Genomic DNA, 13,357 nt, shown 5'->3' on the forward strand with positions numbered 1-13,357 from the left:
AGGTGTTGAACAAGGTGTTGACAGGGTGTTGAACAGGGTGTTGAACAAGGTGTTGAACAGGGTGTTGAACAGGGTGTTGAACAAGGTGTTGAACAAGGTGTTGACAGGGAGTTGAACAGGGTTTTGAACAAGGTGTTGGCAGGGTGTTGAACAAGGTGTTGAACAAGGTGTTGAACAAGGTGTTGGCAGGGTGTTGAACAGGGTGTTGAACAGGGTGTTGAACAGGGTTTTGAACAAAGTGTTGAACAAGGTGTTGAACAAGGTGTTGACAGGGTGTTGAACAAGGTGTTGACCAAGGTGTTGGCAGGGTGTTGAACAAGGTGTTGAACAAGGTGTTGAACAAGGTGTTGACAGGGTGTTGAACAGGGTGTTGAACAAGGTGTTGAACAAGGTGTTGAACAGGGTGTTGAACAGGGTGTTGAACAAGGTGTTGAACAAGGTGTTGACAGGGAGTTGAACAGGGTTTTGAACAAGGTGTTGGCAGGGTGTTGAACAAGGTGTTGAACAAGGTGTTGAACAAGGTGTTGGCAGGGTGTTGAACAGGGTGTTGAACAGGGTGTTGAACAGGGTTTTGAACAAAGTGTTGAACAAGGTGTTGAACAAGGTGTTGAACAAGGTGTTGTACAAGGTGTTGACAGGGTGTTGAACAGGGTGTTGAACAGGGTGTTGAACAAGGTGTTGAACAGGGTGTTGAACAGGGTGTTGAACAAGGTGTTGAACACGGTGTTGAACAGGGTGTTGAACAAGGTGTTGAACAAGGTGTTGAACAGGGTGTTGAACAGGGTGTTGAACAAGGTGTTGAACAAGGTGTTGAACAGGGTGTTGAACAAGGTGTTGAACAGGGTGTTGAACAAGGTGTTGAACAGGGTGTTGAACAAGGTGTTGAACAAGGTGTTGAACAAGGTGTTGAACAGGGTGTTGAACAAGGTGTTGAACAGGGTGTTGAACAGGGTGTTGAACAGGGTGTTGAACAAGGTGTTGAACAGGGTGTTGAACAGGGTGTTGACAAGATGTTGAACAAGGTGTTGACCAGGGTGTTGAACAAGGTGTTGAACAAGGTGTTGACCAAGGTGTTGAACAGGGTGTTGAACAGGGTGTTGAACAAGGTGTTGAACAAGGTGTTGAACAGGGTGTTGAACAGGGTGTTGAACAGGGTGTTGAACAAGGTGTTGACAGGGTGTTAACAGGGTGTTGAACAAGGTGTTGAACAAGGTGTTGAACAAGGTGTTGACAGGACCCTAGCTGGAACGACCTCTCTTCATCACAGAGCCACCCATTGTGCTGCTGGGTTAGGGTTAGGGCACGTGGCAACAAGATCTGAGCTCAGATATCGATCAGTGGAAATCGATAAATAGTTGAACCATCTGCACACAGTGCAGATCTGTTCTGTGGTGCCCGACCTGTTTAGTCCACTGACAGACAGAGACAGAGATTAGCTTCAAGCTCTGCTTTACACATTCCACACACTGATACAACGCCAGAGTGATGCTATCAGGGTCATGACTCAAACGTAAGTAATGGAACCGCACACATTTTAACAACGATCCTGTCTAAACACGAAATCATGAGGTATCTTTGTGTTTGTACTCAATTTAGTGAGGACACTCCCAGTTCTTCCCCGCAGTCAGTGGGATTACGAGTTTAGATCAGAGAGAGATTTAGCTGGTTGTGACTGTGAGGCTTCGTGTCTTTTGGATCAGGGGGTTTGAATACATCCAAAGTCATAACATTACTTAGAGAACAGAATACTGACGTGAAAACATGATTTTTAGGGGTGTGGAGAGGTTGTGGCCCTTTATTTCCAATGAGGATATTTATGGACGATATTTCTGTCCATTTAAGGGGACCCCTTTTTGGCTCAGTGGAAGGCAAACGTTCTGTATAGCCTCTAAAATTACAACATTTCATTGGTGTCCCAAGACTTCCAGTAAACAATGCTTATTGTTTTTAGAGGCTGCTGTACGTAGACATGGAATCACGAGTCACTTTAATATTGTGTACATACTGCTTTACTCATCTCATATGTAGATACTGTATTCTATTCTACTGGATTTTAGTCAATGACACTCCGACATTGCTCGTTCCTAATATTTATATATTTCTTAATTCCATTCTTTTACATTTAGATTTGTGTTTATTGTTGTGAACTGTTAGATACTACTGCACTGTGGGAGCATGAAACACAAGCATTTAGCTAGATATTACTGTACTGTGGGAGCAAGAAACACAAGCATTTAGCTAGATATTACTGTACTGTTGGAGCTGGGAACACAAGCATTTAGTTAGATATTACTGCACTGTTGGAGCTAGGAACACAAGCATTTAGTTAGATATTACTGCACTGTGGGAGCAAGAAACACAAGCATTTAGCTAGATATTACTGTACTGTTGGAGCTGGGAACACAAGCATTTAGTTAGATACTACTGTACTGTTGGAGCTAGAAACACATGCATTTAGTTAGATATTACTGTACTGTTGGAGCTAGGAACACAAGCATTTAGTTAGATATTACTGTACTGTTGGAGCTAGAAACACAAGCATTTAGTTAGATGCTACTGCACTGTTGGAGCTAGGAACACAAGCATTTAGTTAGATATTACTGTACTGTTGGAGCTAGAAACACAAGCATTTAGTTAGATACTACTGCACTGTTGGAGCTAGAAACACAAGCATTTAGTTAGATACTGCTGCACTGTTGGAGCTAGAAACACAAGCATTTAGCTAGATATTACTGCACTGTTGGAGCTAGAAACACAAGCATTTCACTACACCCGCAATAACATCTGCTAAATATTTATACGCTACCAATACAATTTGATTTGGACTGTATCAATTTACTTATTGCAGCCTGACAAAGATTACAGGAGTTGAATCTGATTCTAAAATCGAATACAGATCACATCATTCCCACCATGCGGTTTAATTTGAGGTTATGTCATATCCATGGTACTTTAAAGCCACGCCAAGCGGATTTATACTACCACTGTAACAGACTGCTTATGAGCATACGACTTAATCCCAAATGGCACCCTATTCCCTATATAGTGCACTACTTTGTTTTGACCAGGGCCCATAGGGTTCTGGACAAAAGTAGTGCACTAGGAAATAAACTGAATAATCCCGGCATGTTAGGCATTACAATAATATAATATAAGAATACATACAAGTTTGGTTTAAAAGCTTTGAGTATCCAGTTGAAGCAGCAATCTTGGCATGTTCCCTGCTTTTCCATAATATCCAAAACAAACAACATGCCTGGCTAAGGAGATGTTTCTTGCTACTTTCGCATCATATTTATGTATGATTTGTAAATTCAGAGTAGAGTGCCCGACTGCCCCGGTGAAGAACACAACCTACTACGTCCGTAGTGGAAGATGTGATGTGAAACTCAATCAATGGGGCCTATTGTCTTCTTCAGGAGAAATGTTGCCTGACCAGATCTGAACCTGTCTGAGTGTTAGGTTAGCTACTTACTTCCCTCTTGTCTTGTTAGTGGTCAACAGGTTCCCTACTTCCCTCTTGTCTTGTTAGTGGTCAAAAGGTTCACTACCTCCCTCTTGTCTTGTTAGTGGTCAACAGGTTCCCTACCTCCCTCTTGTCTTGTTAGTGGTCAACAGGTTCACTACTTCCCTCTTGTCTTGTTAGTGGTCAACAGGTTCACTACTTCCCTCTTGTCTTGTTAGTGGTCAACAGGTTCACTACTTCCCTCTTGTCTTGTTAGTGGTCAACAGGTTCACTACCTCCCTCTTGTCTTGTTAGTGGTCAACAGGTTCACTACCTCCCTCTTGTCTTGTTAGTGGTCAACAGGTTCACTACTTCCCTCTTGTCTTGTTAGTGGTCAACAGGTTCACTACCTCCCTCTTGTCTTGTTAGTGGTCAACAGGTTCACTGCTTCCCTCTTGTCTTGTTAGTGGTCAACAGGTTCACTACCTCCCTCTTGTCTTGTTAGTGGTCAACAGGTTCACTACCTCCCTCTTGTCTTGTTAGTGGTCAACAGGTTCACTACCTCCCTCTTGTCTTGTTAGTGGTCAACAGGTTCACTACTTCCCTCGTGTCTTGTCAGTGGTCAACAGGTTAGCTACTTACTTCCCTCTTGTCTTGTTAGTGGTCAACAGGTTCACTACCTCCCTCTTGTCTTGTTAGTGGTCAACAGGTTCACTACCTCCCTCTTGTCTTGTTAGTGGTCAATAGGTTCACTACCTCCCTCTTGTCTTGTTAGTGGTCAACAGGTTCACTACCTCCCTCTTGTCTTGTCAGTGGTTAATTGTCACTGTAGCAAATAGGGACAATATTACAGTCCCCTAATTACTTCATGATGAATTGGTCTGTTTGGTCTTTATCTAGCTGGAGCATCTCTGTATGTCTGGTCGGTCTGGTCTACTGTCTGTCTGGTGTACTGTCTGTCTGGTGTACTGTCTGTCTGGTGTGCTGTCTGTCTGGTGTGCTGTCTGTCTGGTGTGCTGTCTGTCTGGTGTGCTGTCTGTCTGGTGTACTCTCTGTCTGATGTACTGTCTGTCTGGTGTACTGTCTGTCTGGTCTACTGTCTGGTCTACTGTCTGGCTGGTCTGTCTGGTCTACTGTCTGTCTGGTCTACTGTCCTGGCTGTCTGTTCTACTGTCCTGGCTGTCTGGTCTACTGTACTGTCTGTCTGGTCTACTGTACTGTCTGTCTGGTCAACTGTCTTGGCTGTCAGTGTGGTCTACTGTTTGTGTGGTCTACTGTCCTGTCTGTGTATCGGTCTGGGGCCTGATTTTCATAACGATGGGGTAAGACACCAAGCTGGTAGAAAAGACGACATTCCAACCAGTTTACAATCTAGTGATAGTTATCTGCTTTCAATTACATAATTGACTATGAAGGGCCTCTAATGCTCCTCCAGGTGTCAGTGGCCTCTTCAGTCTTTACGGAGATCCTGGAGTGATATTTACTCAGAGCTGTCTGGTCTACCTAGCTGAGTAGAGGGCCTCACCAACTCCTAGCGGAGTAGAGGGCCTCAACAGTTCCTAGCGGAGTAGAGGGCCTCACCATCTCCTAGCGGAGTAGAGGGCCTCACCATCTCCTAGCAGAGTAGAGGGCCTCACCATCTCCTAGCGGAGTAGAGGGCCTCACCAGCTCCTAGCGGAGTAGAGGGCCTCACCAACTCCTAGAGGAGCAGAGGGCCTCACCAGCTCCTAGCAGAGCAGAGGGCCTCACCAGTTCCTAGCTGAGTAAGAGGGCCTCAACAGTTCCTAGCTGAGTAAGAGGGCCTCACCAGTTCCTAGCTGAGTAAGAGGGCCTCACCAGCTCCTAGCTGAGTAAGAGGGCCTCACCAGCTCCTAGCTGAGTAAGAGGGCCTCAACATGATTTCCAGCATTACAGCATAATTGACATGTATGCAGTCAACATTTTAAGGTAACGATGATCAAATCAGGATGTATTCAACAATACAACATCACCAATGGCATTTCTATACATAGCAAAGCTCAGATGTCAGGACCTGCGTGGTTCTGGTACCGGTTCCGATCAACATTTTCATAGGTTGTAAACAAAAAACACTTTCTGTTTGTCATAGACCAGGGATGGACAACTTTGATGGGGGTGGGGACCACAAATTCTAACGCATGTCCCTGTAATTCTACACGTTTGGAGGCAAACGTTTACAGTTTTTAATATGATAACTGATGACCAATGATCAAGTTAAGATAGCTGGCTGCTAGACTCATTTACCAATCTAAAACAATGTTGCTGACATGAGATAACTGAGTGTCTGCTGAAAATGTCACCTTTTTTTGTATTCTATTACTCTAACTGTCAACAGGAAGTTGAGACCCTGACTAAGTTCAGAAAAATAAATAAAATATACAGCATTTTTTTTATTTATTGGTCCTGAGGACCTAAACCAGTTGCCCATCCCTGTCATAGACGGACAAGATTAATATGAGATGAAAGGCAAGTCTCTGTCACGACTTCCGCCGAGGTTGGTCCCTCTGTTCGGGCGGCGTTCGACGGTCGACGTCACCGGCTTTCTAGTCGCTACCGATCCATGTTTAATTTTCGTTTGGTGTTGTCTTCATTATTCACACCTGATTTCTATTCCATTCATTATGTTCCTTATTTAACCCTCTGGCTTCCCTCTCTGTACTGTGCGTTATTGTTTGTCATGTGGCTTCGTGTTCTTGTGTTTTTTGATTTTTTTTCCGTTTTCCGTGTTGGAATATTATTCTTCATTTTTGAGTAAACTGTCGGACTATCCTCATCTCTGTGTCCTGCGCCGTGACTCTACCTTTTTACCTCTCCATTCACCAACACCCTCACAGTCTCCAACGAGTTCAGGAAGCCAAGCTAAAGCTCTGAGACATTCACAGAGATGGGGAAACTTCGGGAGGCCCTGGGGGGGGGGAGACGTTTTGACCAAAAGAGACTTGAAGAAAATATGCAGATCTTCCTCTAAACACTAAACATAGAAATATGTATTTTTTTGTATTTTTAGTTTTAAAAGAAGGTGAAATCTTATAGTTAGTCCTTTCTATATTTAGAAAGCATATCAGTAATTTCAAGCCTTATTAGAACAGTTTTGCTGAACAGGAAATACATCATATCAATATTTGTACTGTGTACTGGAGCAAGTCTCCTTAAAAGTGACTGCACAATGTATAACCATTTTTACCAGAAAGGTGAGATTTTAACCTTTCTTTGAGTAAGCAGCATTACTAGTTATTGTTTATGGACCTCTCATAATAAATAATTACTTTTGGGTATTACTTAGATTACATTTTCTATTACATTTAGTTACATTTAACGGGTCAATAGTTACTTAGATTACATTTAGTTACATTTAACGGGTCAATAGTTACTTAGATTACATTTTCGATTACATTTAGTTACATTTAACGGGTCAATAGTTACTTAGATTACATTTTCGATTACATTTAGTTACATTTAACGGGTCAATAGTTACTTAGATTACATTTTCGATTACATTTAGTTACATTTAACTGGATAACATTAAAAAGAAAGACCCATTGTTTCCACTTTTACATTACGCCATATAATGTAAAGTGAGATCATTCACATTCTCATGAGTACTCTGAGAACTGACAGATCAATAACTTCTTGTTCTCATGAGTACTATGAGTACTGACAGATAGAGAGCTTCTTGTTCTCATGAGTACTATGAGTACTGACAGATCAATAACTTCTTGTTCTCATGAGTACGACAGATCAATAACTTCTTGTTCTCACGAGTACTCAGAGTACTGACAGATAGAGAGCTTCTTGTTCTCATGAGTACTATGAGTACTGACAGATCAATAACTTCTTGTTCTCACGAGTACTCAGAGTACTGACAGATAGAGAGCTTCTTGTTCTCATGAGTACTATGAGTACTGACACATAGAGAGCTTCTTGTTCTCATGAGTACTATGAGTACTGACACATAGAGAGCTTCTTGTTCTCATGAGTACTATGAGTACTGACACATAGAGAGCTTCTTGTTCTCATGAGTACTATGAGTACTGACACATAGAGAGCTTCTTGTTCTCATGAGTACTCTGAGTTCTTCGCTAATCTTTCTAAGAGGAAATAAACATATTTTTTTTATACAGCAAAGCCAGATCTGAAGATAAGGTCACCATTGTAATGGAAAACCCTTCCTCCTTCGCCTTTCACCAGTAACTGAGCAACTTGAAGGACAACATTTCAGAAGCCTGGCTTTGGAAGTGTGGATGAATGACCTCATCACCTGTCCAGACAGAAGCTGATAGATTCACTTTAAGGACAGAGTGACAGACAGACAGACGTTTCTCTGTTAGTGTAGTGCGTAGGCCATCTGATCATTACAGATGTAACCTTGGTTACCATAACACACCAATAAAAAGAACAATGTGCCTTTCCAAGGTAACTCTAGGTCAATCCTAAAATTCAAGATTGTTCAATCATTCTGATTGATTATTTGGCTAATCAATGCTACTGATCGTGATCAATGACGACACATGATGGAACTGTTGCAGACAGTAAACGTGACTCACACACACACACACTGTAATTCCCAAGGTGCAGCTAAGAAGACAGAATGATGTGTGCTGAACTGGGGAAGGAAACTGATGAGGGCAGAGCAGCACTTTCTGTGGAGCCAGAATCTGTTCAATCATTAATGACCGTGGTAGAGATGCTGTTGTGGGTTTATGACCATGGTAGAGATGCTGTTGTGGGTTTATGACCACGGTAGAGATGCTGTTATGGGTTTATGACCATGGTAGAGATGCTGTTATGGGTTTATGACCATGGTAGAGATGCTGTTACGGGTTTATGACTATGGTAGAGATGCTGTTATGGGTTTATGACCATGGTAGAGATGCTGTTGTGGGTTTATGACCGTGGTAGAGATGATGTTATGGGTTTATGACCATGGTAGAGATGCTGTTATGGGTTTATGACCATGGTAGAGATGCTGTTATGGGTTTATGACCATGGTAGAGATGCTGTTATGGGTTTAACGCGTCTTTCTGTCCTTAAATAAAATGATATTCCAACATAGTGTTTCCCCTGTACAGTACAGCATTAACAGTCTGGAAATAGTGTGTTTAGCTAACTGTGTGTTTAGCTAACTGTGTGTTTAGCTAACTGTGTGTTTGAACTAACTGTGTGTTTAGCTAACTGTGTGTTTGAACTAACTGTGTGTTTGAACTAACTGTGTGTTTAGCTAACTGTGTGTTTAGCTAACTGTGTGTTTGAACTAACTGTGTGTTTAGCTAACTGTGTGTTTGAACTAACTGTGTGTTTGAGCTACTGTGTGTTTAGCTAACTGTGCGTTTGAGCTACTGTGTGTTTAGCTAACTGTGCGTTTGAGCTAACTGTGTGTTTGAGCTAACTGTGTGTTTGAACTAACTGTGTGTTTGAACTAACTGTGTGTTTGAGCTACTGTGTGTTTAGCTAACTGTGTGTTTAGCTAACTGTGTGTTTGAGCTAACTGTGTGTTTGAGCTAACTGTGTGTTTGAGCTAACTGTGTGTTTGAGCTAACTGTGTGTTTGAGCTAACTGTGTGTTTAGCTAACCGTGTGTTTAGCTAACCGTTCTCTATATGTATCTTTGCATTACATATAAGACCGGGCTAGAGTCTAAACATACACAAACTGGCGTTACATTGTCTATAAACATGTAATAACAGGTCTTAGACTTATCTACAGTGGAAGGATGTTATATACTGTCTATAAACATGTAATAACAGGTCCTAGGCCTATCTACAGTGGAAGGATGTTATATACTGTCCATAAACATGTAATAACAGGCCCTAGACCTATCTACAGTGGAGTGACATTACATACGGTCTATAAACATGTAGGTGACAGGTCTAGGGCCTATCTACAGTGGAAGAACTAACAGGAGGGATATTCCATAAATAGCAGATACAGACGTTATGTATTAGAAGTAAAACCCAAATCACACAGACAGTTCCTAAATACAGCTTGAAGCAGAAAGTAACTAAGAGTTGAATCAATCTGAGTGGACGAGACAGACAGACAGACAGACAGACAGACAGACAGACACTTTTGTATATTATCTACCTCACTTGCTTTGGCAATGTTAACACATGTTTCCCATACCAATAAAGCCCCTTGAATTGAATTGGAGAGAGAGAGAGAGAGAGAGAGAGAGAGAGAGAGAGAGAGAGAGAGAGAGGCCTGAGGCCAAACCACACGACCGACAACATTGGACACTTTATGGAACACAAAGCCTTCACTATCTCAACCTGGAATATGCGAGGTCTGAGGTCATCCATCTGATGTCCAGTGATATTATGGTAGGAATCCAGGTTACAACTGTATTCACACATTATTTGCTTTTCTCACAGATTGCAACAACACTAATTAATGTCTGTTTGTTTTTGTAGATGGAGCAAGATTACATCTGACAATGCAAACTGTGTTTAAATGGCATGGCATATACAGACAGGCAGAAAGACAAGCAAACCAAAGAACATGTGAACCAAGGCCATGATTTCATGGATCATCATCATCTGATGACGAGGGCAAAGTCCAATCACTCAATACCTCAACCTAATCCTATGTGTTATTTTTAAATGGCCACCAACTCACTGGTATTTCAGAGATGTAAAGAGAAACCAAAGAGGGTTCTGAAGATTTTAACCTTTATTGCCGCTATTTAACTAGGCAAAGTCAGTTTATAAGAACAAATTCTGAGGATAAAGCTATAAACATTCCAGAACACCATCAACAGTAAATGGTGTGGAAGTCTGGACCTATCTTGGTATGACTGATGTTGAAATGCCGACCCTTCTACCCCCTGAGAAGAGTTTTCATCTGTTATCGTGACTGTTGTAAACATTCTATCTCAGGACAACAAAAACAACAAGCAGACAATAAATAAACTGTACCGGGCTATAAACAAGCAGGAAACTCCACGGATCATGGAGGCTGCTGTTCTTGTTGCCGGGGATTTTAATTCCGTGTCACTAAGACACGTGATACCAACAACATTGTAGTTACTCCACAATACTAACCTAAATGACAGAGTGAAAAGAAGGAAGCCTGTACAGAATGCAAAAAATATTCAGAAACATGCATCCTTTAAGAGCAGCAATAACCCTGGGTCGCTCGTCTTTTCAGTTTGCTGCCGCTTAGTGACTGGGTCAGGCTGCAACAAACACTCAACCTGAACAGTTTCATCTTTAATCTCTTCAAAGACTCAGTTGGGGCTGCTTTGCGTGATGTATTGTTGTCTCTACCTTCTTTGCCTCTGTGCTGTTGTCTGTGCCCAATAATGTTTGTACCATGTTTTGTGATGCTACCATGTTGTTGTCATGTTGTGTTGCTACTATGCTGTGTTGGCATGTGTTGCTGCCATGCTATGTTGCTGTCTTATAGGTCTCTTTTTATGTAGTGTTGTCTCTCTTGTCGTGATGTGTGTTTTGTCCTATATATATATATATATATATATATATATATATATATATATATATATATATATATATATATATATATATATTTTATAAAAACAATTATTTTTCATTCCAGCCCCTGTCACTGCAGGAGGCATTTTGCATTTTGGTAGGCCGTCATTGTAAATAAGAATTTGTTCTTAACTGACTTGCCTAGTTAAATAAAGGTTTAATAAAAAAAATAAAATTCACAGGAGAGCCATTTGAACATAAGCTTTAAAAAACATCAAAATGTGTTTGTTTTTTTGTGTCAGAAATGCCTTCTGGAGCATGCAAACTTAATAACAAATGTGTATGCCATCTGTAAACTATGAATCACATTGTTAAATCACGAGTCTAGTTTGTTTAGCCACAAAAAAAAGTCAGCAACCGTCCTGCTAGCCATGATTGGCTGAGATAATGAGTGGGCTGGACGTGTGTAGTGAGATGAGTTCGGATTGGTCTGCCACGTAGCACGCTTCTGTCTATAACATGAGCTGCTCAGTATGTGAAAGGTAATCCATTCTAACACAGATTTCTTGAAAGATATCACGTAGTAGAACTGCATCAGTGTTGCTTTCCACTTTCTGGAGGACCGAGTTTTGAAATCAATGGAATTAGAGTATGATAGCTATGGAGATGGAGTAAATTCTGGCGTTTTGACTGCAAATATACAAAACAGAGTCAAAAAGGGAACACACAGCTTGTCCAGAAGCAAGACGTTGGTGTCCGCGACATGGCTGGTTTTCATTTTGTAGTCCGTGATTGTCTGTACGTCTCGTGTCTGAGCCGTTGAATTGCGACTCCACCCTATACTGCCTGTTTGATTGCCTTACGGAGGGAATAACTACACTGTTTGTATTCGACCATATTCCCAGTCACCTTGCCGTGGTTAAATGTGGTGGTTGGAGCTTTCAGTTATGCGCGAATGCTGCCAGCTATCCATTGGTTTCTGGTTAGGGTAGGTTTTAATAGTCACAGTGGGTACAACATCTCCTATACACTTCCTGATGAACTCAGTCACCGTATCAGTGTATTCGTCAATGTTATTCTCGGGAACATATCCCAGTCTGCGTGATCAAAACAAACTTGAAGTGTGGATTCCGATTGGTCAGACCAGCGTTAAATAGACCTTAATACAGGTACTTCCTGTTTGAATTTCTGCCTATAGGAAGAGAGGAGCAAAATGGAGTTGTGGTCAGATTTGCCGAAAAGAGGGCAGGGGAGGTCCTTGTAGGCATCCCGGAAGTTGGAGTCAAAGTGATCGAGTGTTTTCGCAGCGCGAGTACTAAAGTCAATGTGTTGATAGAACTTCGGCAGCCTTTTCCTCAAGTTTGCTTTGTTAAAATCCCCAGCTACAATAAATGCAGCCTCAGGATATGTGGTTTCCATTTTGCATAAAGTCCAGTGAAGTTATTTGAGGGCCGTCGTGGTATCGGCTTGAGGGGGGATATACACGGCCTTGACTATAACCACAGAAAATTAACATTGAGAGATAATCTGCTCGGCATTTGATTTTGAGGTATTCTAGGTTGAGTGAACAAAAGTACTTGAGTTCCTGTATGTTATCACAATTACGCCACGAGTCTTTAATAATGAAACATACACCCCTACCCTTCTTCTTCCCGGAGAGATATTTATTCCTGTCTGCGCGATGAACTGAGAACCCAACTGGCTGGACAGGCTCAGACAGTAGAGCGAGAGCCATGTTTCTGTGAAACAGAGTATGTTACAATCCCTGATGTCTCTCTGGAAAGAAACCCTCACCGTGAGCTCATCAAATTTATTATCCAGAGACTGAACATGTGCGAGTAACATACTTGGAAGCGGTGGGTGGTGTGCACACCTCCTAAGTCGGACTAGAAGACCATTCCGAGTACCTCTCCTCCGCCAGCGTTGTTTTGGGTCGGCCTCTGGAATCAGTCCTACTGCCCTGGGGGGTACGAACAAAGGATCCGCTTCGGGAAAGTCATATTCCTATGTCGTAATGCTGGTGAGTTACCACCGCTCTGATATCCAATAGTTCTTCCCGGCTGTATGTAATAACACAAAACATTTTGTGGGCTAACGATGTAAGAAATACTATATAAAAAAACAAAATAATGCAAAGTTTCCTAAGAGCTAGAAGTGAGGCAGCCCTCTCTGTCGGCACCATTTTTTTTCAGCCTATCAGAAGCTGGCATCAACCCATCCAGATCAAGATCACCCAAAAATGTCTCATTCAGATTTATCAGATTTAGCAATATGTTCGGGGGACTTCGCCGATAGCGTTGACGAGCTAACCACCTCGGTCACCTGATTCATCAGGAAATGCATCGCCAACGTTGTCTTCACAGTGAAGGTTCTCTGCTTCCCCAATCAAACGCCCTGATTAAACACTGAGTCGTGCGTTTTGTAACGGATGTGGAACAGCTAGCTTAGTTAGCGGTGCGCGCTAAATA

At 41.9% G+C, this 13,357-nt stretch overlaps 1 protein-coding gene across 3 annotated transcripts in view; it reads right to left on the reverse strand.

Moving 5' to 3' along the window:
• The window catches only part of LOC110536877 (MOB kinase activator 3B), a 66,790-nt gene that overhangs the window by 26,317 nt on the left and 27,116 nt on the right, over positions 1 to 13,357 (reverse strand). For 2 of the 3 annotated variants that reach the window (XM_036936764.1, XM_036936763.1), the window contains exon 1: positions 3,166 to 3,357. The exons of the other annotated variant lie outside the window; for it this stretch is intronic. In XM_036936764.1, the coding sequence (XP_036792659.1) occupies positions 3,166 to 3,254 (89 nt within the window). In that variant the 5' untranslated portion in view covers positions 3,255 to 3,357. Of the gene's footprint in view, positions 1 to 3,165; positions 3,358 to 13,357 lie in introns of those variants that run through there. 3 annotated transcript variants of the gene reach the window in all.

Source organism: Oncorhynchus mykiss, chromosome 12 (genome assembly GCF_013265735.2).
Source record: "Oncorhynchus mykiss isolate Arlee chromosome 12, USDA_OmykA_1.1, whole genome shotgun sequence".
NCBI lineage: Eukaryota > Metazoa > Chordata > Actinopteri > Salmoniformes > Salmonidae > Oncorhynchus > Oncorhynchus mykiss.